The 25,223-nt window shown below is 41.5% G+C and overlaps 2 protein-coding genes, 1 long non-coding RNA gene and 2 other non-coding genes across 9 annotated transcripts in view; 3 read left to right on the top strand and 2 right to left on the bottom strand.

The window, feature by feature from the left end:
- The window catches only part of TRAF7 (TNF receptor associated factor 7), a 56,423-nt gene extending 53,120 nt beyond the window's left edge, over positions 1–3,303 (bottom strand). For 2 of the 4 annotated variants that reach the window (XM_031945855.1, XM_031945857.1), the window contains exon 1: positions 3,086–3,167. Coding sequence is in view for 1 of the 4 variants with exons in the window: in XM_031945853.1 (XP_031801713.1) it covers positions 3,086–3,143 (58 nt within the window). In the remaining 3 variants the exon portion in view is untranslated. Of the gene's footprint in view, positions 1–3,085 lie in introns of all 4 variants that reach the window. The other 2 variants (XM_031945853.1, XM_031945851.1) reach the window with 2 other exon arrangements.
- A 271-nt stretch (positions 3,304–3,574) lies between these two features.
- On the top strand, positions 3,575–7,670 carry LOC105749544. The gene is made up of 3 exons (XR_004230835.1): positions 3,575–3,830; positions 4,989–5,027; positions 5,245–7,670. It is a non-coding gene; the product is annotated as an uncharacterized LOC105749544 (long non-coding RNA).
- On the top strand, positions 4,816–4,900 carry LOC111719390. The gene has a single exon (XR_002769546.1). It is a non-coding gene; the product is annotated as a small nucleolar RNA SNORD60 (small nucleolar RNA).
- On the top strand, positions 5,057–5,139 carry LOC111719389. The gene has a single exon (XR_002769545.1). It is a non-coding gene; the product is annotated as a small nucleolar RNA SNORD60 (small nucleolar RNA).
- A 144-nt stretch (positions 7,671–7,814) lies between the features above and the next one.
- The window catches only part of RAB26 (RAB26, member RAS oncogene family), a 28,824-nt gene continuing 11,415 nt past the window's right edge, over positions 7,815–25,223 (bottom strand). The window contains exons 3-9 of one of the 2 annotated variants that reach the window (XM_003762017.3): positions 16,324–16,365; positions 16,169–16,235; positions 15,766–15,818; positions 11,616–11,681; positions 11,342–11,398; positions 10,469–10,545; positions 7,815–10,062 (exon numbers count right to left, since the gene is read on the bottom strand). In XM_003762017.3, coding sequence (XP_003762065.1) covers positions 9,960–10,062; positions 10,469–10,545; positions 11,342–11,398; positions 11,616–11,681; positions 15,766–15,818; positions 16,169–16,235; positions 16,324–16,365 — 465 coding nt within the window. In that variant the 3' untranslated portion in view covers positions 7,815–9,959. Of the gene's footprint in view, positions 10,063–10,468; positions 10,562–11,341; positions 11,399–11,615; positions 11,682–15,765; positions 15,819–16,168; positions 16,236–16,323; positions 16,366–25,223 lie in introns of both variants that reach the window. The other variant, XM_031945861.1, reaches the window with a different exon arrangement.

Below are 25,223 nucleotides of genomic sequence, written 5' to 3'. Positions count from 1 at the left end.
TTTGAGATCATTTGACAGGAGAGAGTCTGCGGTCAGGAGAGAGGAAGTAAAAATTACATAATAATAATAGAGGGTAAATAATAGAATAAGCACTTAAATCTAGGTCCTTAGATGGCATAAATTCAAAAAGGAAAATACTGTTGAATGATTGCTACAAAACAAATGTCGAAGATTTTGGCCAGAAATAAGGAATATGCCAATGCTTTCTTTTGGCCTTCTTAGTGTGAAACCACAACAGAAGTGAACAGTACTTGAGATGTAAGTGATGTGACCTCAGGGAAAAACCAGATTTCTTTTAATTCCAAATGGTTTTGAGAGGATGAAACAGAACTTGTTACAAAAGAATGAGGTTCCAAAGATATGATGAAGAGAAGCACAAAACTGAGTAGAATTATAGCTGAGTTATATAAGAATTAGAAGCATCATGGGACAATAAAAAGATTAGACTTATAGACAAGAGAGGCATGGATTGGAATCATAGAATTAGCTAGGTGGTCTGGACAGATCTTTGTGTCTTAACTTCTTCATCTGAAAAATTATTTCAAAATTCATAATAAAGTATTATTACTTGGAGAAAATACGAAGATAATAATAATATTTATGCTACCTACCTCACTAGGCTGCTGGGAGCAAAACACTTTGAAGATATTAAAGGCCTATACAAACATGAGTTTTTAATATTAGAAAAGCAAGGGACAAAGTAACTGGGGGAAAGGCTAAACAATTAAGCATGAGAGGAACTGGATGTTGGGAAAGTATCAAAAAGGACTTGTTGGATATAAAACAAGGGAAGACCAAATGGACAGAAACTCATAGACCAGCTCCGTCAACAGCTTGAATAACCCAGAGCAGAATGATAATGAGAAGAGATGTCAGTTGACAAGCATTTATCAAGCCCATATATGCCAGGCACTGTGCTAAGCACTAAGGTACGAAGAAAAAATGAAAACATGCCCCTAATCCTAAAGGAACTCACATTCTAAGATATTACAATAGGTGACTGGTGGTCACAGCCTCAGTTGCCAAATCCTCTGCACAGTTGAGAAGGAAATGATTTAACTGATTTTGTAAAACATCAGGTTCTGAAATAAAGGTGTGTGGGAATCTGTGGGAGGGAGGAGATAAATTCATTCCTGACTACAGAAAAAGCACTAACCTAAGAACAGTTCTAAACAGGGAGCTCCTTTTAAGTGAAGTTTCACCTTCAACAGACCTTGGGCATAAATGTGACTATGTATCCTCAGCACTGTCCAGCAAAATTTCTTTTAAAATGCAACAAAAATTGTAAAGGTTAATAATTATAATACTAAGGACTCCCTTTGAGTTTCCAGGTACTTTTCTTTCCTTTTCTTTTTTTTTTAATTTGATGATTTTTTTTTTATGTCAAACTTAAATACAAAATGAAAAATGAAAAAAAAAAAAGAAAGAAAAAAACATTGCTTTGTATACAAACAGAGAAGGTTCCAGGTATTTTTCTGAACTCTAATATTATTGCTATTGGGAAGTGACTAACATGTACTTTACTGTTATTTCTTACATTGTAGGGTGAGCTGTCTTTTCTAGAAATGTTACATTTGCATATTTATTATCTGCCACTATTTTTGGCCTCTGAGTAGTTAGAATATAGATATACAGGAGTTTAATATTTTAAAATCAGTCCTTTTTGGCAGAAAGATATTCAAAGGGAATAGTAGGAAGTAGGAAGCTTTTCTTTAAAGGAAAAAGATTATTTTGGACAGATACTCAGGACTAGAAAGAATATCAGGACTGAATTACAAAACATCTGAGAAGCTGTAATTTTTATTGAAGAATCATCTATTTGAGCTAGGAAGGAGCAACCCCGGGGCAACAAAGGTTGGACATGGAGGAAGAAGATTGGGTCCCACACATTGCAGAAAAAGGGAGAAGTGAAATTTCACAGAAGTTTATTCTATGAAGAGAGAGAATCACACACTATTAATTCCCAACACAATTACTTCATTTCACTGAAGTGAGGGTACAGAGAGTACAACTTCAGAAATGGGAAAGAAAAAACTCCAACACAGGAGGCACATTCAAATCTGAAAGTTAGAAGGCTGATATCATCTACATCTCTGGAAAAGTATCAAGGAAAAGTATCTCTCAGTATACAGTCCTAGTCTGCTACTTTATTCTCCCCACATGCCACGTGCCAGGCATAGTTACAAATTTACACATACTTTGGCAATAACTTAGAGTACAGTCAATTACAGCCCGGATATAATGTATAACATAAGGGCTCTTGACACTTTATCCAGAGAGTCCAGATCACAAAACTCTTTATAGATACTATGTAACTTCAAGCTAACAGAGAAAAGATTTCTTTTCCCCATTCCCAAGTAGGAGAGTGAATGACTCTCCTAATTTCCATTTATCATTATTACCCTGGAGTTCAGCCTCCAATAAGTAAGCAAATAAGTACAGTAAGTAGCTCTAACCACCACCCCACTCAACCTACAACACAGGAGCACTTGTCCTCCCCTCTCCAGATCCTGCTCCTTCCTTCCCATTACGTGAAGACAAAGACCATCTCCTTTCTTTATCCAACAATAACTCCGACCCTGTGTCTCCCCCAGCAAGAAACTACAACAGTACCCACCCCCAGCCGTGATCAGATTGGACAACAATGCTTGATCCCCTCACCACGTCTGAAACAACTCCATCCCTCCGCCTGCGAGGGTCCCGCCAGCCTGGGACCGTCCCCAAGTCTGCGATGACCCTGACACCCCAGGGCCAGCGATGATGACCCCCCCCCCCCCAACACCCAGACTCCAAGCCATATACGCCAGTTCCCTCTTTTCCGTGAGTGATGCCCCGGGAGATTCTGACCGACCCCATCCCCAGTATCGATGGACATGACAGCGCCCATCTCTTCCCAGACTGGGTCGGCCAGGTCCGACAACGCAGCTACAGGCTGCCAGACGCCCCCTCCCCCGGCCCCGATCACCCCCAAGTCCCTTTCTCCTAATGTGACAGCTAAGGACGGCCGCCAAGTCCTCGGCGATCGGATAGTCCATTTAACGCCAAAGCTCTTCAGCCCTACTTGCGCTGCCCGGAGGGGACTCACCGGTCAGCTGCTGCCCGAAAACGGAGGCGGAGGAATAAGACCCTTCCTCCGGGCACATAGTGACCCCCTTGGTCCTCCTCCACCTCTTGCCGGGAAGGGGGCGGGGTGCGCGAAGCCGGAACCGCGCGGAAACCACGTTCTCTGGGACTTGTAGTCTTTCCACCTCATCGATGTCGGCAGCCACTTGGCGAGGAATCCTTGAAGAAAACTACAATTCCCAGCGGCTCGCGCATAGCCAGTCCTGATTGGAAACAGCAAAATCACTCTATGTTACAATTTGGATTTTTATTGGCTTTGGTTCACCGGCCATCCTGATCAGACCCAATAGTAGGACGAAGTTTCGGTTCTTATGACTGGAAGTGGCCCCGCTGAGAAGGCACGTTAGCTAGCGTCAGATTGGTGAACTAAAGCCGAAACGACTGCCCGTGCAACTGAGAGCTGCGGAAACTACGGTATGGAGGGCCAAGGTTCATAAGTGGGCGGGTACTTCCTGTAGACGTAGTCCAATCGCAGAGCCAGAGAATTAGTTCCCTATAAAAGCCAGAAGAGGCGGGCTTCTCCTTCTTTTTCTGGCTGGCACGCTCTCTGGTCGGACCTGGCGCCTTTGAGGTTGTGCTGCGGCTCTCGGCTTGTTGGATCTCCTTAGCTTCGAGTTCGAGGCAGCGACCGGCGTTCCTCTTTCATCCTGGGAATGAACACCCGAAGCGACCAGTGTCAGCTTCCTGCGGCGCCCCAGAAGGGCGAGGTGAGCGGGGCCTTCGCGTATTCTGTATTGTGCAGTCGCCCTGAATTAGTCGAACCACGTGGGCCGGTCCCACTCCTAGAGCAGCGGGGCCCCTCCTAGAGGAGCGTGAAGGAATATTATATTAAAAGAGATTATCTAGGCCATTCTGCCCCATTTACAGAGGAGGAAATTGAGGTCTGGAGAACGGTTCAAGACCTATCCAAGGTCAAAGTTAGGTAGAGCCGCTTTTGCTTTTCGGGCTGCTTGTGAAACTTAAAGGAAAAAACTGAAACACCCCCATCCCCAGGATATTTTTATTTATGTGAAGCTTTTGTCTGCTCTGGGAGAGCAACTTGAAGATTAAGGTCGGCTACTGATTGACTAGGGAAGCCTAGGCAAGTTATCTTTTCAGCATCCCGATCTTAATTAAGCTCTGAGAATGGACAGGAACACCCCTTTATATCATACCTCCCCCTTAGGCTGTGGGCAGGAATAAGCAAGCCCTCGTTGTTCCGAGAGCCAGGTATTCATGGTCACAGGCTTCAGGGTAAAACCCCCTTGCTCCAGCCTAGAAGAACTGGACACGATGTGAACGCTGTCTTTGGCGACTCTTTTGCATCTTTAGTACTTTTAGTAGGCACTTGAGTAGATGTGTATTTACTATGACCTGGGATTCTTGGTGTCCAGGTAACGACTTCCTGGTTGAGGAAAATGAGTCTGGTACTGTAATCTAGAGTCTGGGACTTGAATAATTGACTAAGTTGTTAGAAAACAGTGCCGCTTATTTGCTGCCACCTAGTGAGAGAGCACTGGAAGAATTGTTTTGAAAAGAAAGCTTCAGGATATCATCTTTCCTGTTGTAAGTTATCAGTTAATCTGATCTCTGGTAAATCCCAGAAGTTCCGTGGTTGTTCATGAAAACCTATATCCTCTCCAAAAAGGAGCGTTTGGAATATAATAGACCCGACTTTTAATTACGTTGGGCTATTTGCCACAACTTCTCTGTAGCCGGTGATGAAATCTACATTTCTGACACCTCGTATGAGTATTGCCAATGTCAATACCTGATTATGTTTTAAGATCTGAGGCTGCAATTTATTGTCTTATTGGGGAATTGCAATTATTCAGAGTTTTATTCAGGTGTATTGTAGATAATAACTGCCCTGTTTAAACTTTTAGGTGTGCCCTGTGCTGTGGATGGACTTTACCACCAAACAGGTGAGATCTGTACATGTTTTTATAGTCTGAGCCAGTGATGAGACATTTCCATTTCTGACACCTCGTATGAAATCTGCATATGCAGTTTGATTATATAGCAAGGCTGAGGCTCACTAAAGACTAATTGAACATGAAATTTGTGTGACAGAAAGTCACCAGTCTTCTCAAGAATCATTCTTTCTAAATATATGGGGGGGTTGTTTTGTTTTGTTTTTAGATTTCATGATGAGCAAACTACAACAGTTTGTCCCCTATGCATTTGTGTTATGGGTAAGTATAAAGTGGGGGTGGGGGGTAGGGGGTGGGTGCTAGAAGATTACTGCAATCTGCCCATAATAAAAAGGTAGTTTGATTATGGGTGGTAAGAGTCAGGATGTGACCAGTAGCTTACAGCTAAATGGTCATTCACTATATGAAATTTTCAGACCTTTATATCTAAAACACTAGGCAGAGCTCCTTGCTGAAGCAGCCTTTTACTTCTGGTGTTTGTGCCTATCCCTATTCTCCTTTTCCCACATTGTTCTGGGTCTTTAAGTACTAAAGGAAATGGAATTATGGAGTTAGAATACAGCATCACCTGGTGCTAAGTGGCTTTCTTAATATACACGGGTTATCCTGGCTCCAAAGTGCATCCTTTCTTTGGATCACTTCTACCACAGCCAGCTTTGTTGTGGTTGGGGAAAGAGGGAAGAGAACATGGTGTGGAGAAGACTCATTTCCCAGTACTATCCAACGATTGTGTGTGTATACACACATATATGCCTATTTTTTCTTAATGCAGAACATTGATAGAATGCATATAGATGAACTTGCAAAAAGCAGTTACCCTATAGTAACTGTATAAGACGACTGTCATAAAGAGGCACTTGATGGAGATAAATCTGACAAAAACTTAAAATGTCCAGAAAGAATACCTTGCTATCTCTAGCATCCATTGTGAACCTGCCTTATGACATAATGGAAAAGAAAGTTGCCCCAGGGGTAGAGTTGCAGCCTCTGCAGGAATGATACTATAAATTGGAGTCTCCCAAAGTCCTACCAGGTAAATCCAAAGCAGCTATTAGGAGAGTGGAAAATGGTGCTTTTCTGAACTGTCTCTAGCCTTCCCTGAAAACCTATTGCTCTGGGTCTTAGTATAAATTTGTCCAAACTAATTACATATAGCCCACATAAAGACAAAGCTTTTTTTTTTTTTTTAATATACTAGATCTGAGTGTCACTAGATAGTTGTCCTCAGGAATGTAGCCTAGTACCAAGGACTTGGCTACCAAATGTCTCAGGACCTGTATAGGAAAAGTGACTAATGCCGAACCTAAATTCCCTGCCTCTTTTGACTTATTGTCACTAATTTAGTTTCTTCAGCTGCAAACTGGAGGAGATAAAAGCACCTACCTCCCAGAGTTGTTATGAGGCTCAAATGAGATATTACTTGTAAAGTGCTTATCTTAGTGTCTGGCACATAGTGAGCACTTAATAAGTATATCACTTATATAAAATAGATTTTTATATAATGCTTGTTTACTTCCCAATGTTAGGAGTATTTGGGGAGGAGAGTATCAAGACATTGATATTTGTACTTTCCCATCTGTCTCCTATGCCTGGTGCAGGGGTCTGATGACTGAGCTCCAGGTATAGTACCCTAATTTGTATCCCTCGAATGTTCTTTTGTTATATATTGTGTCATTAATTGCAATTGTATATTAAAGTTATTATGAATAAACTGAAAATTGATAAATTGCTACTTAATTTTCTACATCAATCACTGGGTGGGCCACTGGTACCAGTGTTCTCATTGGAATTGAAAAGGACTCTGTTAGACTATCTAATGGACCTCAGTGACAATATTTGAACAAGTATTCTGACTTTTAAGATTTGAATTGAGGAATGAAAACTACTACCTTCCAAGTCTTTTTTTAGGATTTGAAAGCCTTTTATATCTTTTTTTCAGGGCCAATATTCTCAGTTCCTTCTGTTGGTTTACCAGAGGTCTTATCTTATCTAAATTAAGTATTTTTTAAATAACAATAATGGCTTTATTTCTTGGCTAGTTCTATAAAGAGATAGTCTTTTTTATGTCCCTTATGAGTTGGGTCCTTCAGATCTTCCCAAATTGAGTGCCAAATCGGGTCCAAGTTTATGGTCATTCCCTTTTCTAAATTGTGTTTGAAAAGAAAAGTGAACTTCTAGGCAGTCTCTTTGGGAGGTTGCCAGTTAGAATGTTGTTAGAAGAGGGTTTTGAGTGCACAGATCCCTTTTATTATATGCCCTTTGTTGAAAGTGTGATCTTTGTAGAATACCACTCTAGGTATATGTGATTATCTTGATTTGAGGAACTTCAGTAATTTTTAAAATTTCCTTCCAATGATTTGAGGGCAAAGCACAAAGTACAATGTTGCTTTAAAAAAAAAAAAAAACAACAAACTTTATTGACAGCATTGTAGAACATCATACCACGAACAGAAGGGCCAACAAGAAAGATGTTTGTACCAAATTGGGGTAACTTAATCTTGTTTCAGCAGCACTTTGTGATATAAAAAGCTATCAGACATAATACAGTATGACCGTTGAATTCCGAGGCTATGGAATCTGAACTTTTTTGGTTACAAGACAAAAGCTTTGCTCATCACTCTTTAAATCTGCTTTCCTGATTGGGATACAATATATTTATATACTGTTTAAGCTCCTGTGTGGAATTCAGTAGTTATACTACCATCAAGATGATTTTATTAAATAGAAATAATTCAAGACCTTGTTACCCTTACTGTCTGGAACTCTTTTTGATGAGCCCTGAAACGTTGATCAGAGCCCAAATTTTCAGCCAGTATGCCAAATAAAACTTGATAAATTAACAGAATTGTTTCAAAATTAACCTGAAAAATATTCTATTCAATCTCCACTCCTGGAGTTTGCTGGTGTATGAGGGCCCTCCCAGACTCTTTGATAGCGTACTCCTGGTATCACTCATTTCCAAGCTAGTAGTTTAAAATGATACATGATTTAAGTCCATGGGAATGGGGTTTTTTCAGCTTATCTCAATTGGAATACATTTTGAAAGGAGGGATATTTAATAAGGGGGGAAAAATAGCTTTTTGACTGAATCCATTTGAAACGGGTTTCATGCTAGGAGTGGAGAGGCTTGGTTTAAGGACTGGCTGTGTAACCATTTTGGGTGATAGAAACCCACAAAATGGAGACCACTGCCTACTTTAGGTTTTTGAAAGGCTTGACTGAGATAACAGGAACAGACTTGAAAATTGTAAAAAGCTGTACATTTGTAAGGTATTTTATGGTTGATATCCATGACCTTATCCTATATGAGAGACCACAAGATGCTATTTCCTGGTTTGTAATAGGAAAACACGTTAAAGTACTACCACATAGGTTATCTTCACAAACTATCAGGTTTTAGAATGTTTTTAAATTTATCACCTTTCCAAGGATTGAACGTAAATGCAAACCTTGTGCTCTTAGAAAGCACCCTCTTCCAGCTTTCTTGGCCTGCCTGTAGCATCCAGGGCAGCCCAAGTTGATTGTTGGAATGTGCCAGGGACTGTGTTATTAACCTCTGGGGATACAAAAAGTCAAAAAATGGTCCCTATCCTCAATGAGCTGTCAAGTAGTCCAAAAAATGCAAGTCTCTGCTTGCATCGAGTCAAGTGACCAACAATTCCTCTAAATACAAAGCTGGGGTCCCATTTGATCAGCAGAGTAGGGTTCCAAACTGACATCTCTAATAAGGGAGGGAGGGAGGGAGGGAGGGAAATAACAACAAATAATAATGTTCCCAGTTCTTGGGACAAAATTAAGCCTGGTTTATTTTGATGAGGAAGAACTATTCTTTTCCCCCTGAGCAAGTTTAAAAAAAAAAAAAAAAACCAGTTCTTAGAATGATTTCTGTGGTCTCTTTAATTTTTTCCCCCCATCAAAATACTAAAATCTTACTTTATGAGTAACCAGTCCTCTTGGAGGTTCCACTTGATTTTTAATCCTGGGTACCCTGGTAATGCTGAAATGTAACTGCCGTTATGGAAAGTTCAGATTAGTGAAACTCATGTGTAGCTTTTTGTTTTCTGATAACCTTGAGAATAAGACTCTTGTGATCGCTCATTCCAACTGAAATTTTGGAATAGTATAACCTTTCTCTATAGCTTTGAGCAAAGATGGCTTTATGTAAAAGGATCTCCAAAGAAACCTTGGGGAATTTAAGCCAACAAGATATAAATCATATAATTAAGGATATTGAGGAAGAGAAGCAGCAAAAAATGAGTTGGAGCCATAGCCCTTTTCACTATGAAAATGATTTGTTAAATAAGTTGGTTTTCTGCATGTGGTGGGTGAAACTGAAGTTCACCTAAAGCCCATGAGTTAGTATGTGGGAAAACCAACAGATTGGTTGAAATTACAATAGTTTCCATTTTCTTCCTGGACAGACAGGTCACCTACAGTGAGCAGCCAGACTAGTCCTTTTTAACTGACTCTTCCTGTCTGTAAACAACTTTGGCAAAACTCGTTTAGTCAAGTGAGATGCTTTGTGAAGGGAACATGCCATGTCGAACATCCCAAGACTAATGAGGTTCAGTGCCTTTGTTATCATTACCTTACAAAGCCAGGGAATGAGTATCCTGACCAGCTAAAAAGAGAAGTTGCTGAACCTTAATTCCAGGAACGCATCTGGAGTTGGTTATCCCAGCACTATGTTTCCAGGCAGGTCTGGATCCTTGCTGGTTCAAAGTAAAGTCCCATCACCGTTTTCTTCTCCCTAGGAGAATTTTCTCCTACCCAGTTGTCTTTTTCTCTGCAACTTCCTTTTTTTCACCTTTACAAAGAGTGACACACAACACATGCACACACTGTCCACAAGAAAGGTGCCTCATGAGCATTGGAGCAGTCACCTATTCCTAGGAAGGGCTAGCAGGCTTGAGGAGCTCTAGGTCAGGGGCGGCAGCAGCCTGAGCCTCGGACTTCCCTCTTCACATAGTCATGCAACTTGAACTTGGGTTCACTTGGCAGCTTCATGGACCTGTGTTTCAGCTCCCTGCAAAGAGATGGGAGCCAGCTAGAATATGTGTGGTTATGGACAATGTTGCTTGAACACATAAGGTTAAGCTAGAAACTGCCATAGATTTGATAGTTATGTGGATGGTAGTTGACCTCTCCCAAAATGCAAATTATGTATGGTGTAGAGAAATCCCAGCTGGGCCTTGGGCTGTAGGGAAGAAAGGACAGCCCAGATTCCCTCTGCAGGGGGCTAAAGTTTGAAAGTATTTGAATAAGCAATGGGTCACCAAGGATCTAAGCCTTTAGTTGGGCAGGAAGGCAAACCATATGAAAATAGGTGCATACCCCCACAAACACATTCCCATGCATATATCCAAGCCAAAAACAAACCCAACTACCCAATCCCAGAAAATTCTGAAAAATAGAGCAAAAAGAAAACTTACTTTGCAATGGCCTTAAAGGCTAAATCCACATTCAGGCCTGTCTTGGCGCTGGTCTCCATGAAGGGCACCCCATACTCCTGTAAAACATGCCAGCTGGAGGGGAGGTAAGGGAGCAGAGCATCGGGTGGGCCCTCCTGCATAATCCTAGGGGTTCTTTAGGGTAGGGGATCCTTCAAGATCTTACCTCACCCCAACATCTGCTTCCCCCTGGATTGTTAGGAGTTTTTGTCCCTTGGACATCTGTCAATGAGTTCCTCTCAGCCCATGTTGGGGGAGCAGGATACACTGACCAGCATTCTCCCCTATCTAGTTCTTGAGGGAAGGTTAAGGTCTTTCAGCAAGGTTTAAGGATATTATTTCATCTCAAACAATTTCTTACTCAGCTATAAGCCGAAGCAAGAGAAAAGCCGGTGGGTTTAGCTGCAAGCATAAGGCTATTACAGCGGGCTCCTTAGGTTTCATTTCTAAAAAGGTTTCGTGAATAACTTTTGCTTTTTTATGTCACTGTTATTTCCCTACATACCCACCCCAACCTGGATAGAGCCCATCTGTAACAAAGACAAGTAAAATCTACCAATACATTGCATCAAGATTCTCTACTCATAGTCCCGCACCTCTTTAATAAGAGGAGGTGAAGTATGCTTTATTTGGGCCCAGGATAGGTCACTACAATTGGAATTTGGCCAGCAGTCCATTTGGTACTTGTAAATGAGACCATGAGTCTCACTTCTTGGACAGGACCAAATTACAAGGCTAGACATAATCCAGAGCTGCTGTTGGTCACATCTGGGACTTTCACTGAATAATTTTACTAATTGATTTATTTCCATCCCTCCACTCCTAACCAAACCCATGCCTGCTTGGTGTACTTACCTTGGCCAGCTTTTCCCCATCTTCCCTTTTTACCACGCGTTCCTGGGTAGAGTCCACCTAAGATGGGATGCAAGGAATGGGAACATAGTGAGGTCTTCCAGGCCACTTGATGGGGAAAGAGATGCCTCCCAGTCACCAATGCAGGGAGTCTGGCTCAGCTGAGTCCAAATGGCAACCACCTGCCAATAGATACTCATAAGGAGCCTGATGACCAGGGATACAAGTGCCCAGGGCCCTCCAACAACCCAGTTCTTCTGCTACTGTTGCCACCTACCTTGTTACCCAACAGCATGAGCACCACATCTTTTTGTGCATATTCGTGGATTTCAGTCAGCCAGGCCTATGGGGAAAGAAGGAAAACTAGTTGGCTCTTCAAGAGGCTTGTCCTGAAAAGGCTTTTCCATCCCTTCTCCTTCTTGAGAATCTGGACTCTCAACCCAGAGCCCCCTGCTCAACTCTAGCCACTTTACCAGACTGTTTCTTACCTTTCAACAAATGGTTATTAAGTGCCAATTATCACAAACAGACATCTCCCCTCAAAAAAAGTACTATGTGCCTAATCTCCATTCCTTATAATCTTATAATTTCCTTCAGATTTCAAAGCCCTTTCTTTTGTATTTCTCTAATATAACATTAAGTATTGTCATATATCTCCCTACTAGCCTCAAAGTGATAAGGGTAGCTATTGTGTCTAAACTCTATCTCCATATGCAGTCCGAGACTTTCACAGTTTTGTTTTCTTGCTTTCTGGTGACGAGCAAGGCCAGGGGTAGGAGGGAGAGAATTCAAAACAGGAAATAAAGCAAATTTTAAAAATAAAGACAAAAAAATTCCAACCCTCGAGATCTCCTTCAGTGCTGAGCATAGTGCTCTCTGTACATGGTAGATAATGAATGAATGTTCGCTTCGAGACCCTGATATAGCACTTTTATGATTATAAAGCATTTTAGAAATAAAATTTATTCACTTCTCAAAATCTTTCTGTGGTAGGGCTTATTGGCAGTGCCACAGTTACTGTTTCCGTTTGACACAAGATAATTGAGGGTCAAAGGGATAAATGGCTTTCCCAGTTAGTGGTGGGACTCAAACCTACTTTGCATGATGCTTACCAAGACAGTGAATGTAATGGAAACCATGCCAGATATTATTTTTTAAGAGGAATTAGGGATGTTTTAATTGGGGGGAGGAAAAAAAAAGGGAGAAGGGTCCAGGGACTGCAGATCCTGAGAGGCCGTTGGGTGTTCTACCTTTTATGAGGGAACACATCCTTCTGCTCTACAGGTGGATCTGCTGTTATCCATAACATCCCCTTAAGGAGGAAGTGTAGAGTTGTTATCCTCTCAGAGCTCTTTCCCATACCATCCCATAGGTTTTTTATGCCCTGAGAGAGTGAGAGTTGCATATTCTGCTCAAATGATGAAGTGCCCTCAGGGCTAGGAAGTAGGAATTCTGAGAAAGTGTAGGGGAAATGTGTAGAATGTGGGAATGGGATTTAAGAGGGAGGACTTCTGGGTAGTTAATATGGTAGCTAGAGCACTGGACCTGAAATCAGGAAAACCTGAATTCAAATCCAGCTTCAGACATTTAGTTATGTGATACTCTGCTTCAGGTTCCGCATCTGTAAAAAAGGAGATGGTGATAGCATCTGCCTCCCTGGGTTGTTGGAAAGATCATGTGAGATTATAATTGTAAAATGCTTAGCACAGTCCCTGTGCTATAAGTGTGTATGGTAAATGCTATGTAAATGTTAACTATTATGGTTATTGTTGATATCATTATTATTATTTTACCTCTTAATACCTTTACTACGGATTACAAGCAGAAGCTGAGACATGAAATCACCACTAGATGGAGGTAAAGAAGCATTGGTTCAAAATTAATATGCCCCTACTCCTCAACAAAGGAGTTGGGGAGGGGAGAAAGCCTGTGCAGGCCTTGAGGGGCTGTGTGTTGGTTAGGTTCAGGCTGGTCCATCCACTCTTACCCCAACTATCACAGAAACGAGAGCTCACTCAGAACCAAGCATGGAAACCATCGAACCTCTGCACATACTATCTTCAGGGCTCCACTCCATTTACTGTCATTAGACTGTTACAGAAGTCATGTTATAACTCTATTATGATAAAATGTAGTATTGAGAGCATTTAGCCAACCTCTTGATTCTCCTTGAGAGGCAGAGTAGCATATACTAGAAAATATGGATTCACATTTTGCTTTAAAGAACTACTAGAAGTTCTGTGTGACCCTGGGCACATGCAGACAGCCTCTTAGCAACCTGGAAAACTTTAAAATTATAAATTCCTCAGATAACAAGAAGCTTTGATCTACTCAGAGGATCTTAACTGCAGTTCATCAACTTGGCTTTTATATCCATATCTATATCTATATATTATGGTTATTGTTATTGATATATCTTTATAGATAATAGTATTTCAATATAATTTATTTCCTTTATAATCCTATGTATTTTATTTTATGTATTTAAAAACATCCTGAGAAGGGATCCATTTCATCACTTTGCAAAAGATGTCTAGGAACAAAAAAATGTTAAGAACTTTTGGTCTAGTTGAAGTCCTTTATCTTACAATTAAGGAAACTGAGGCTTTGCCCGATGTCAAATATAGGAAGTAGCAGAGTCCTTGAATTTGAACCCAGCTCCTCTGATTTCAAATCAAATCCTATTTGTCTCTTTATCTCCTTACTAGTATGAAAATAAGGTCTAAAATTTCTGACTCCCTCAGTCCCTAGTGTCATGCTGGAGGCAAATGCTAGTCAATTGATAAATATTGAAATAAATTTGTTCCCCACTCCACATTTGAAGAAGATATTGAAGTGACCTTTCCCCCCACAGATATAGCCATTTAAAGGGACCTCAGAGGTGATCTAGCCTAACTTCTGTGAATTAATCCCCTCAACAACATCCCTGACAAATTGCCCACCAGCTTATCCTTGAAGACTTTCAGTGATGGAGAACTCATTACTTCTTGAGACAGGAAGCCAGTTAGTATCACTTCTAACAGAGCTGATAGTTAGGAAATCTATAGAACCAAATCTTCATGTCTTTGTGCATCTTCCTCTTATTCATTAGTCCTCTTTCTGCCCTGTGGGGCCAAGTAAATCTAATCAGCTTCTCTTTCACCCAACAGCCTCTCAGGAGCTGCAGTCCCTGGACCCTTCTCCCTTTTTTTTCCTCCCCCCAATTAAAACATCCCTAATTCCTCTTAAAAATAATATCTGGCATGGTTTCCATTATATTCACTGCATCATCAAGCTTTCCCTAAAATGGGACCCACCACAACATGCCCTTCTCAGATCCACCCATTCAACCACCTTGCATCAGATCTCATAGAATCACATCCCTATACAAGTGAGACATGGATCAGAAACACGATTCTGAGCAGAGGGAGCCATCTGATCCTATTTTCTTCCATTCACAACTGTCTTAACCTAAAATCTAGTCCTCAATCATGAGCCTGCCTAGTTCTTCCCTATTTGCAAATGAGGAGATATTTCTGAACTAGGTAATTGGGGGCTTAACATCTGCCTTTTCTGTGAGAGCCAAAACGGGGTGAGTACCTTTAATCTTCTGAAAAGTGCTTAGAAGAAAGTCATGGGGGCTAGGGTGAGATTTGAAAGACAGAGGATCTGAGAGGAGGATCAGGAAGACATAGAACATGAGGGGAGAAATGGGAATTGGGGGACATGGCATTAATGAGGGAGAAGTCCCTATAGGTGGGGTGTGATGATGGGGATGCAGAAACAGGTAGACAAGATGTCACAGGATTTAGAATGAGGAGTCTGTGGGGCATAGGGTTTGATTCCCAAGCTGATCTGAGCTTTCAGATTACTTGATGTCTTATGGGGCAAGGGGAGGAGAAAGATTTGGAACACACGGTATTGCAAAAGTAAGTGTTGAAAACTATCTTTGCATGTATTTGGAAAAATAAAATAATATTAAAAATAAATAAATGATATTAAAAAAAAAAAAAAAACTCTGGTGCTGGGCCTCCATGAGAGAAGTCAAGCAAGGGCTGACCCCGCCAGCACTTCTCCATCTGCTGCCTCGGTTTGTTTCCTACTGCCAAGTCCCGGTTTCCAGGGCTGCACTCTCCATATGTTCATATGCTTTCCTGGCAAACATTAGAGTAATATTTGCTTGATTGGCCCTCGGTGGGATGCCTGGGTGTGACAAGGAAGGGGGCAGAGTCCACCCCCATCACAGCTTGTGCTCAGAGCTGTGTGCAGGCCACATCTGGGAGGGAAGGGAAGGGGAGATACCATTTACTTCAACATAAGCTCAGCTTGGCCCTGGGCCCAAGCCACACTAATATCAATTAGGATGAGGGGACTTAGAGGTCATATTGTCCCTCCCCCTACCTTAAAGTGGGAGCTTTTGGCACACAACACCATCCCATATCACTTACTTGGATGTTGTCAAAAGAGGCTCTGTTAGTAACATCATAAAGCAGAAGGAGAGCTGTGGGCAGAAAGAGAAGGGAGGGGATGTGAACAACCCTCCATCACACCTCTCCCATGTGACGCCTAGCTCATCCCAGCCTGTTCACACACCTCAGCAGCTGTGACCTGACTACCATGAGGACCTCAGAACCCAAGTGCTGAGCTGTGAGAGCCTGGGATTAACCCTTCCCACCCCCTTCTGTGGGCCCTTAAACTCCATCCTTTCCTCACTTCCTCTCCCCAATTCTTTGTAAGAATAAGGACTGCGGTATACAATTGTAACCAAACTAGCCCCCTGGTTCTGCTTTCCTGCTTGGACACAACTGTCCTCTGGGAATAAACTCAGAGGCTCCCTGGCCCAGAGCTCACCGTGAGCATCCCGGTAGTAGGCATGGGTCACACTTCTGAACCGCTCCTGCCCAGCAGTGTCCCAGATCTGAAAACCAAAGACCATCAAGCCAAAGCCACTAGTCTACCTCCCATCCTCTCACAGCTCCCAGCGCCATCTCCTTGGGTTCACTCACCTGGAGCTTGACTTTCACTCCATCCACATTCAAGACTTTATTCTGAAAGATTAGAAAAAAGAGATGAAGCCCTGAAACTATCCCCCAAGGGGAGATACCAGGCCTAGGGGTAGAGGCAAAGCTAACACAATCTGAGGGGATTTTAGCCTGACTTTGGCCCCCACCACAAGGAGCCTGCAATCCTGCCTGCCCACTTGTCTCCAGGGAGCACTCCTTAGCTTGGGGTCACAAGACTCTTAGACTGACCTTAAATGTCTTCAGTCTGACCTACAGGTCTCTCTCTGGTCCCGCAGGGCTGGAGGCTCCTTCTGGGCAGGAAGGAGAAGCCCCTCAGAGTATCAGGGAGGAGAAGGTTAATCCTAAACTCCCAATCCACCCGACCCAGAATTCTGAGAGCCCCACAGGCCTCTCCCTTTTCCTATGGAAGGAGAGTGGTTGGGGATGGGAAGATGGAGAGATTAAACAGATGGGCTTCCTTTTCACACCCATGCCAGCTCACATTCGCCCCGTTTCCCAAAAGTGTCTAAACTGAGACCTCAGGGAAGGAGCTGGGAAGAAAGCCAGTTAAGTTCTGGCTTCTCTCCTTACCTTCTTCCTTCCTCTCCCCACTTTACCCTATCCTATCCATCCTTCAAGCCCTGGCTAAAAGTCTCACCTTTAGAGAGCCTTTCAAAACTACATCAGTCTACACTGATTCCCCTTTCTCTGAAGACCCACATCCTTCAACCTGAGTCACACACTTGGACCTTTGGTTTCCTCACTTCATCCTTCAAGCCTCCTCCTCCTCCACTCTTCCCATTCAGTCTTTGAGGTCCCCAAGGACAAGGCCTGGTTCAGGCCCTCCTCAGTTTCTGCTGGGACTAGATACTCAGGGGGCAGATACTTGGTAACCTGATAGGGAAGTGAGAAACCAGTGCCTTTGTGCTAAATTTAGGAGGAAATCTCATCTAATGGAAGATGGGGATGGGGAGGGGTGGGTAAAGTTCAGTGTCAGGTTCTAGATATTCATTATCCTGCCCAAGGTGGTGGGACAGTTCCATAAAGGACAATCCCAATATACTTATAATATATGTATATATAGTTATAACTCCTGATTGACTTAGAAACCTCTGTAAGTGTGGGAAGACTTTGGAGAGAGAAACAGGCACAAACTTTTGAATAGTGGAAGCTCCAGGAACCACAGATATGAGGAATCTGGCCTCCCAACATATCCCCTGATTCCTAGCATCTGCACCCACAAAGACTACTCAGAAAGAACTCCTCTGGTGAGCTCATTCTGCCATTGACTGAGCTGAGGTTTTATTTCATTCTTGAGTAAAAGTTCTCATTTATTTGGGGGCATTTTATTCTCTATTCTAATTTGTATTACTTTCCTGATTTCTGTTCACTATTTGCTTGAATAAATGCATTTGCTTGTTATCAAAAATGATTTTTTTGTGTGACTAGTGTTGGGTGGGAGGGAGTTAAACTGGCAAAGAGTAAGCTGACTCTTAGGAACAATCAGAGAAAGTACTTTTTTCCCTTTAAATTTAAACTCCTAAAAGAGCATTATATTTCTGTACAACAAATTTCTGAAGCATAATAGGTAAATATGATTCCAACCCAATAACAAAGGAGCAAATCACTGCCTAAAGCTCTTGCTTACTTAGGCCTCATTCCCTTCTCCAAGGCTACCATCAATGTAGTCACAGCTGTACAAATCTATTCTCCAGAAATGGTGGAAAATGTAGATTTTCTAAAGCCAGAATGATCTAGATCTCAGATATCCAAATACTTTCTTTTCACATCACACATAGGTCAGATGTTCTATGTGAGATGTGTTATTTATAGGAAAAAAAAACCTAATAGGAGTGTGGTGAAGTGAAAGAATTCTATACCTAGGATCAAATTAGATATTTGTAAAGCACTTAGCACAGTGCCTGACACAGAATGGGTAAATAAATAAATAAAAATTATTATTCCTTTCCCTTTCCTCTATGAGTCAAAACACCTGAATGCTCAACTCTATTCTATCTCTTCACTCTGTGATCTTGAGCTAGTCATTTACCACCATAGGCTTGCATATGTGATGAAATCTCTGAGGTCACTTCCACTGCTAACATTTTGTCACTCTTAAAATAATCCATGTGGTAGCTGGCCCCAAACTAGTTCAAAATGTAACAGAAATGTTTAACAAAATAAAGATATAACATAGATAATGTTAAATTGTGGTTTTCTAAGTCAATATGTGCAGGTATATGTCTCTGAGTTTTTATAGACTTCTCATCCCAAAATACACCTAAATACTCTTAAACGTTCTCTAACCCTAATTCTGCCCACAATTTAGCTCTCCATTGCCCTTCATATGATGGATGATTTTGATTGCTTGGAGATTGTGACATCTGGAAGAATCTTGGCGTTAATCCATTCAAATCAATTAAAAATCAAATCCAATCAACTTTTATTGAGGACTTAACTGTGTTTAGAGAGACTAGCCTTATTGTGGGGGACTGGGTTTCCAGGGAAGGGGAAACAGGGTATATGGAGGGTGGAGGATGGAAATCTATTAGGCAACATCAACAGATCTTTCCTATTAAGAGTTGTAGGGTCATTAAGAGTCTGTGAAGATTGAAAACACCTTGGTCATTGCAGAAGTTATCTCTATGAATATGGTGTGAAGAGTCTGGAATAGCCTGCATCTGGAATTGGGAGGGGGGAGGGAATTGTCAATGACCAATTATGAAGTCCAACTCCCCCTTAGAAGAGGTGGTCAAAAGTATCTTGTCCAACTCCTGCCTCAAAAAATCCATCCTCAGAAGTCATGGAATCAGAGACAGAAAAGAAAGTTACAAATCCAATTATAATTAAGTGATTGGACTTTGTTATGGGTAATTAGTGGGTGAAGAACTGATTGGAACTTCAGCCACAAAAATATTTGTGAAAATTTCTCTTCAGGACAGAATTTGTTAAAAATAGAAAAAAAGGCCAGTAGATTTTAATTGAGTAAGAGTGGCTAGTAGGTCTTCATTGAGTAGGGGGGAACAGGGACTTAGAAACTATGTAAGGGAACTTACTTGTTAATGATGAAGTCCTATACACACAGAGATACAGACACTGTTCCCTGCTTCAACCTAGGTTACCTATGGTTTGGAAAGGATAGGGTTCAGATACTGCACATCCATCACTTCTACCTATGTCTGAGCCAGAGGCTTCCGAAACCTCCCACCTAGCTTTCCTGTCTCTAACCCTTCCTCTCCATAGACTTGTTATAATGCACCTCAGTCTCTAACAAAGGAGCCCCAACCTCCCACAAAACCTAGCATTTGACACGTGGTCAGGAAGGGCTCTCTATATATAGAGCACCCTTTCTACTCCCACTCCCACCTCTGGGAACACTCAGGGATGCTGGGCCTTGGGCCTTCACTGCTGCCAAACTAACAGGCCAGGATAAGGGCCAGGAGAAGACTGGACAATCCTATAACCCATCACTGATCCCAAAATAGCTGAGGGTCAATTAACAGAAATGAAACACCATTTAAAAAGTCCCGATTGCTTCTTCCTTTCTTCCAGGGAACCTGCTAAGCCCTGTCCTTGCTTTCTGATTTGTCCCAATTCCCCTCCAAATTTCCTAAGAGCTGCCCACAATTCTGGGGCATTCTCCTTCCATCAAATGAGATAATATCTTTACAGATATGAGCTTAGCCCAGTAACTAGTACCTTATAGGTGCTTCATAAACATTTGGTTAAGAGCAATTTAAGAGAGCAGAGGAATCATACATTCCAGACTCTCCTCTCAGGGCAGGCTGAGGACATTGAGCTCCCCTCCCTCCTTGTGCTTTAATTTACCCAAAGGAAATGCCCTAGCAGACTGTTATCACCTTAGACTGGACTATTGCAATAGACCCATAACTCTCTCTGCCTCCATTATTTACCTTACTTCTATCCATCCTCCATGTAGCTGCCACATGGATATCCTTAAAACACAAATCTGATCATGTCACTCCTGTACTCAAAAATTATCAATAGCTCCCCACTGCCTCCAGGATAAAATACAAATTCCTCAGGCTGGCATTTCTGGCTCTCGTTGTCCTTTCCACTCATTTCTTAATTGCTCTGTTCCAGACAAACTAGCCTGCTAGCTCTTTCACAAACATGGTATTCCATCTGCAGCTTCCGTGTCTGACTGAGCAGGCCCCCCGAGCAGGTCAAAATGCATTCTCTGCTCATCGCTACACTGAACTTTTCCCTAACTTTCTTCAAAGCTCAAGTACTATAACAAAGTCTCCCCTAGTTATTAACTCTCTTTCCCCTCCCTCCTTTTTTAGGATCACAGAATTTCTCAATAGTGTTTTATTTTTCCAAATACATGTATTTTTGTAGACTTTGTGTTCCAAATTTTTCTTCCTCCCTGCCTTACTTCCACTCTTCTCAAGACAACAATCTGATAGAGATTAAACATGTTTTAAAACATATTTCCATATTTGTCATGTTGTACAAGAAAATCAAACCAAAAGGGAAACCCCCGAGGAAAAAAAAAGCAAACAAACAAACAAACACAATGTTTTGTCTCACATTCTGTCTCCATAGTTCTCTCTCTCTGGATGTGGATGGCATTTTCCATCCCAAGTCTATGAGAATTATTTTGAATCACCAAATTGCTGTTGCTCTCCCTTTTAAAATCATTTCATATTTACTTATTTGGCAGAATCTGTTTAGGTTTGGTCTTTGTAACACAGTGCCTGGTACAGCATAAAATTCTTTATTACTGCTTAAGTAATATTTATTAAGATTAGATTTCAGAATCACTATTGATCAGAGAAATGCAAATTAAGACAACTCTGAGATACCACTATATGCCTGTCAGATTGGCCAGAATGACAGGGAAAGATAATGCAGAATGTTGGAGGGGATGTGGGAAAACAGGGACACTGATACATTGTTGGTGGAATTGTGAATACATCCAGCCATTCTGGAGAGCAATTTGGAACTATGCCCAAAAAGTTATCAAACTGTGCATACCCTTTGTTCCAGTAGTGTCTCTACTGGGCTTATATCCCAAAGAGATACTAAAAAAGGGAAAGGGACCTGTATGTGCCAAAATGTTTGTGGCAGCCCTCTTTGTTGTGGCCAGAAGCTGGAAAATGAATGGATGCCCATCAATTGGAGAATGGTTGAGTAAATTGTGGTATATGAATGTTATGGAATATTATTGTTCTGTAAGAAATGACCAGCAGGACGAATACAGAGAGGATTGGCGAGACTTACATGAACTGATGCTGAGTGAAATGAGCAGAACCAGGAGATCATTATATACCTCAACAATGATACTGTATGAGGATGTATTCTGATGGAAGTGGATTTCTTCAACAAAGACAAGATCTAACTTAGTTTCAATTGATCAAGGATAGACAGAAGCAGCTACACCCAAAGAAAGAACACTAGGAAATGAATGTAAACCGCTTGCATTTTTGTTCTTCTTCCCAGGTTACTTATACCTTCTAAATCCAATTCTCCCTGAGCAACAAGAAAACTGTCCAGTTCTGCACACATATATTGTATCCAAGATCTACTGTAATCTATTTAACATGTATAGGACTGCTTGCAATCTTGGGGAGAGGGTGGAGGGAGGGAGAGGAAAAATCGGAACAGAAGTGAGTGCAAGGGATAATGTTGTAAAAAATTACCCTGGCATGGGTTCTGTCAATAAAAAGTTATTTAATAAAAAAAAAAGATTAGATTTCAGAAATGACTAATATGAAAATATGTTTTACATAATTGCACCTGTATAACCTATAGCAGATTGCTTACCATCTTGGAGGGGGAGGGTAAGAAGGGAGGGAAGGAGAAAATTTGGAATCAACAATGTAAAAAATGGATGTTGAAAATTGTTTTTACATGTAATTGGGGGAAAATAAGATATTATTTTCAAAATTAATTTCTATTCTTAAAAAAGTTTAAATTAGAGCTCCTTGAGGACTGAGATTATCTTTTGTCTTTCTTTAAATCATCAGTGCCTAGCAGAGTGCCAGACAATAGCAGACACTTAATAAAAGTTTATTGACTGACTACTGAATATAGAGGGAGTTGATGAGGTGTTTTGAGACACATGAAAGAGAAGGCTGTGGGGGACATGAGAGAAGTTTACCCCAAGTGGGTTAAGTGTCCATGCTAGGTGAGCTTACTAGTTAGAACATACTGCTGATAGATCCAACTACTGATAGATCAAAATCATGAATTCCATCCTGGAATAACCTTGTTTTATTCTGTGGTACCAAGATGTACTTTGACCTTATCTTAGCTACCACATAGACCTAAGGCCAATTGAGAAAAGACTGATTAGACACAGATGGCAGAGTGTAGCTTTTTAACTTGGCAAACATTGATTGGATACCTTCTGTCTGCAAGCCGGGGTAGCTAGGTGATTCAGGAGAAGGAACACTGGGTCCAGTCAAGAAGACTCACCTTCATGAGTTCAAATCAGACACTTAATAGCTATGTGATCCTGGGCAAATCACTTAACCCTGTCTGCCTCAATTTCTTCATCTGTAAAATGAGCTGGAAAAGGAAATGGCAAAGCACTCCAGTATCTCTGTCAAGAAAATGCCAAATGGAATCAGAAAGAGTCAGACATGATTGAAAAATGGCTGAATAATACCCAACATCCCCTGCCTACTCCTGAGGAAGGTGAACCACCAAAATGAAGACAGAATATAGACTTTAGGAATTAGGTGAAAATCAGTCAATGCTGGAAAGCTGAGCCAGCTTCTGAGACCTGTATAACTTTGTTTTATCCTGGGTCCTAACCTCTGCTTGATTGATCTCAACATCCAGTCTCAAAATTCTTACTACTGTCCTTTAAAGCTCAGCTCAAGGATCTTTTCCTGTCTACTCCAGCTTCCTTAGAGCTCTTCCCTTCTGAAGTCTCAGGACACTTAAAAGTTTGGCCTTTAATTGTTCTCTAATTGTTTCCTGTGAGTGAGTCTCCTCTTGCAGTTATCTTGAATACCCTCCAAGACCCAGGTTTGGGTTTCCCCCTCCCTTGAAGTTTGGCTAGACCCAGAGATATAGTTCTCTGCCACTTGGTTAAGGTCTGGAAGTTAAGAGTTAGGAATATCTCCAGGAAGGGGAAGGGTCTTGAGTCTTTATCACATCAGAAGCTGTTAGAAGGATGGATGTGTGGATTTTTTGACCTGGAGAAAAAAAGATTCTCAGGGGACATGATAGCAGTCTTCAAGTATTTAGATTTTCTCTGTCTGGTTCCAAATGATAGAATTAGGAGGGATGGAAGTTGCAAAGAGACAGACTTAAGTTTCATATAAGGAACTTTCTAGTAATCAGGGCTTTCCCAGAGTGGAAATGGCTGTTTTAGTTGTCAATGGGTTTCTCCTCATTGGAAGTTTTCAGGCAAAAGCTGCAAGGGGATGACCACTTGTAGAATGTTTTGTAGAGGAAATCTCTAGTACTAGTCAGTCTTTGGAAGCTCTTTTACTCAGAAATTCTGTCATTCTGGGAACAGGCTTCATTTCTGTGAATGGTCCTCATTCCTCTTCAAGCTGCCTACCTGACTATCCACTCTATCATGCCATTGAAACCTCTTTACCCAGAATGAAGTCTCCATGTCTACCGTACCCCTCATGTTGGAAGCATTCTCGATCTCTGGAGCCTGCATCTGTCATGTTGTGTTTTTCTATCTCTATCAGTGTTTCTGTTTCTCTGTCTCTGTCTTATTGATTGGTTCCCTCCAGAAGCCTTCACTTTAAGAAGTGAAGTCAAACATGTCTTAATTCCTTTAAAGACTAAACTCCTGATTCTCTGGACTACCTTCTTTCCCCACCAGGTACCTTCATCTTTCTCTTCTTTTTTCCCTATCTCCACACCATTATCCCAATTTTTACTTTTCTTTCATGTGATGTTTTTCCATACTAAAAGGTAAGCTATTTGAAGGCAGAAACTATCTTTTTTTTTATTTCTACATGTTTTTTCAGTACCTAACACACAGTAAATAGTTAATAAGTGCTTGTTGACATAATTTGAACAGTCTATGTCTTTTTGATAGAACTCACAGAAGATCTGACATTCTCAAGCATTCTTAAAATAATGTCCCAGTCTACCATCCCACTGCCCCTTCCACTCCATTACCAAGGTGGCATAAATCTAAAACTTCACTATTGAGTCCTCTGCACTGTTCCACCTGAATTTCTGTTTTTTGATGTTTTTCTTTCCTCTTCTAAGAGCCAGTTCAAAGCTCGGATCTTTCAGGAAACCTCTGATTAATTATTTTGTGAGTGATCACCTTTTTATTCTGTCACTGAACAGCTAAGTAGTCTCCCCATTTCTGGGCTTCCTGTGTAAAATGAGAGTTGGATTAGTTATCCTTTGAAGTCCCTTTTATTTCTAAAAGTGTGAGATTACAACTCTACAGCCTCCTCTCCTCCTTTCCTGGGCCATGTTGACTTATGTTCCATTTCCTGATCCCACACATAGAGACAATGGAGCTCTGGCCACAATGGATCATCTCTAGAAAGCAAATCAGTAACATTGCCCAGTACTAAGGGCTTGGGTGACAAGCCATCTGCCAACTCTGTAGGCTGTGCCAGGGACAGGTTGGTGGAGAGCAGCCAGAATGTGGCATGTGTGTGGGTAGCAGGATGGAGGCTCAGAAGTACCCATGGGCTAAGGGGCCACCTGCTATCTAGCCAGAATCTTAGAGCTTCAGTTTTTGCACACTCCCAATCTCTTTCTAAATATCACCACAGCACGCTCTCTATAGCAACAAAGGCTGGGCATCAATTATTCAGGTGTTGCAACATCTGTGAGAGCTTAGCAATCAGAGTCATGGAGCATTTTGGATCCAGGAGGGAGGTATTATTCTGCCTCTATGGGATACCCTCTGTTTTGGGAATGATGGGAGCAATAGCCCT

This window comes from Sarcophilus harrisii, chromosome 1, assembly GCF_902635505.1.
Source record: "Sarcophilus harrisii chromosome 1, mSarHar1.11, whole genome shotgun sequence".
Classification (NCBI taxonomy): Eukaryota; Metazoa; Chordata; class Mammalia; order Dasyuromorphia; family Dasyuridae; genus Sarcophilus; species Sarcophilus harrisii.
The sequence above is the reverse complement of the archived record's forward strand: the minus strand, read 5'-3'. Positions and strand labels throughout refer to the sequence as shown.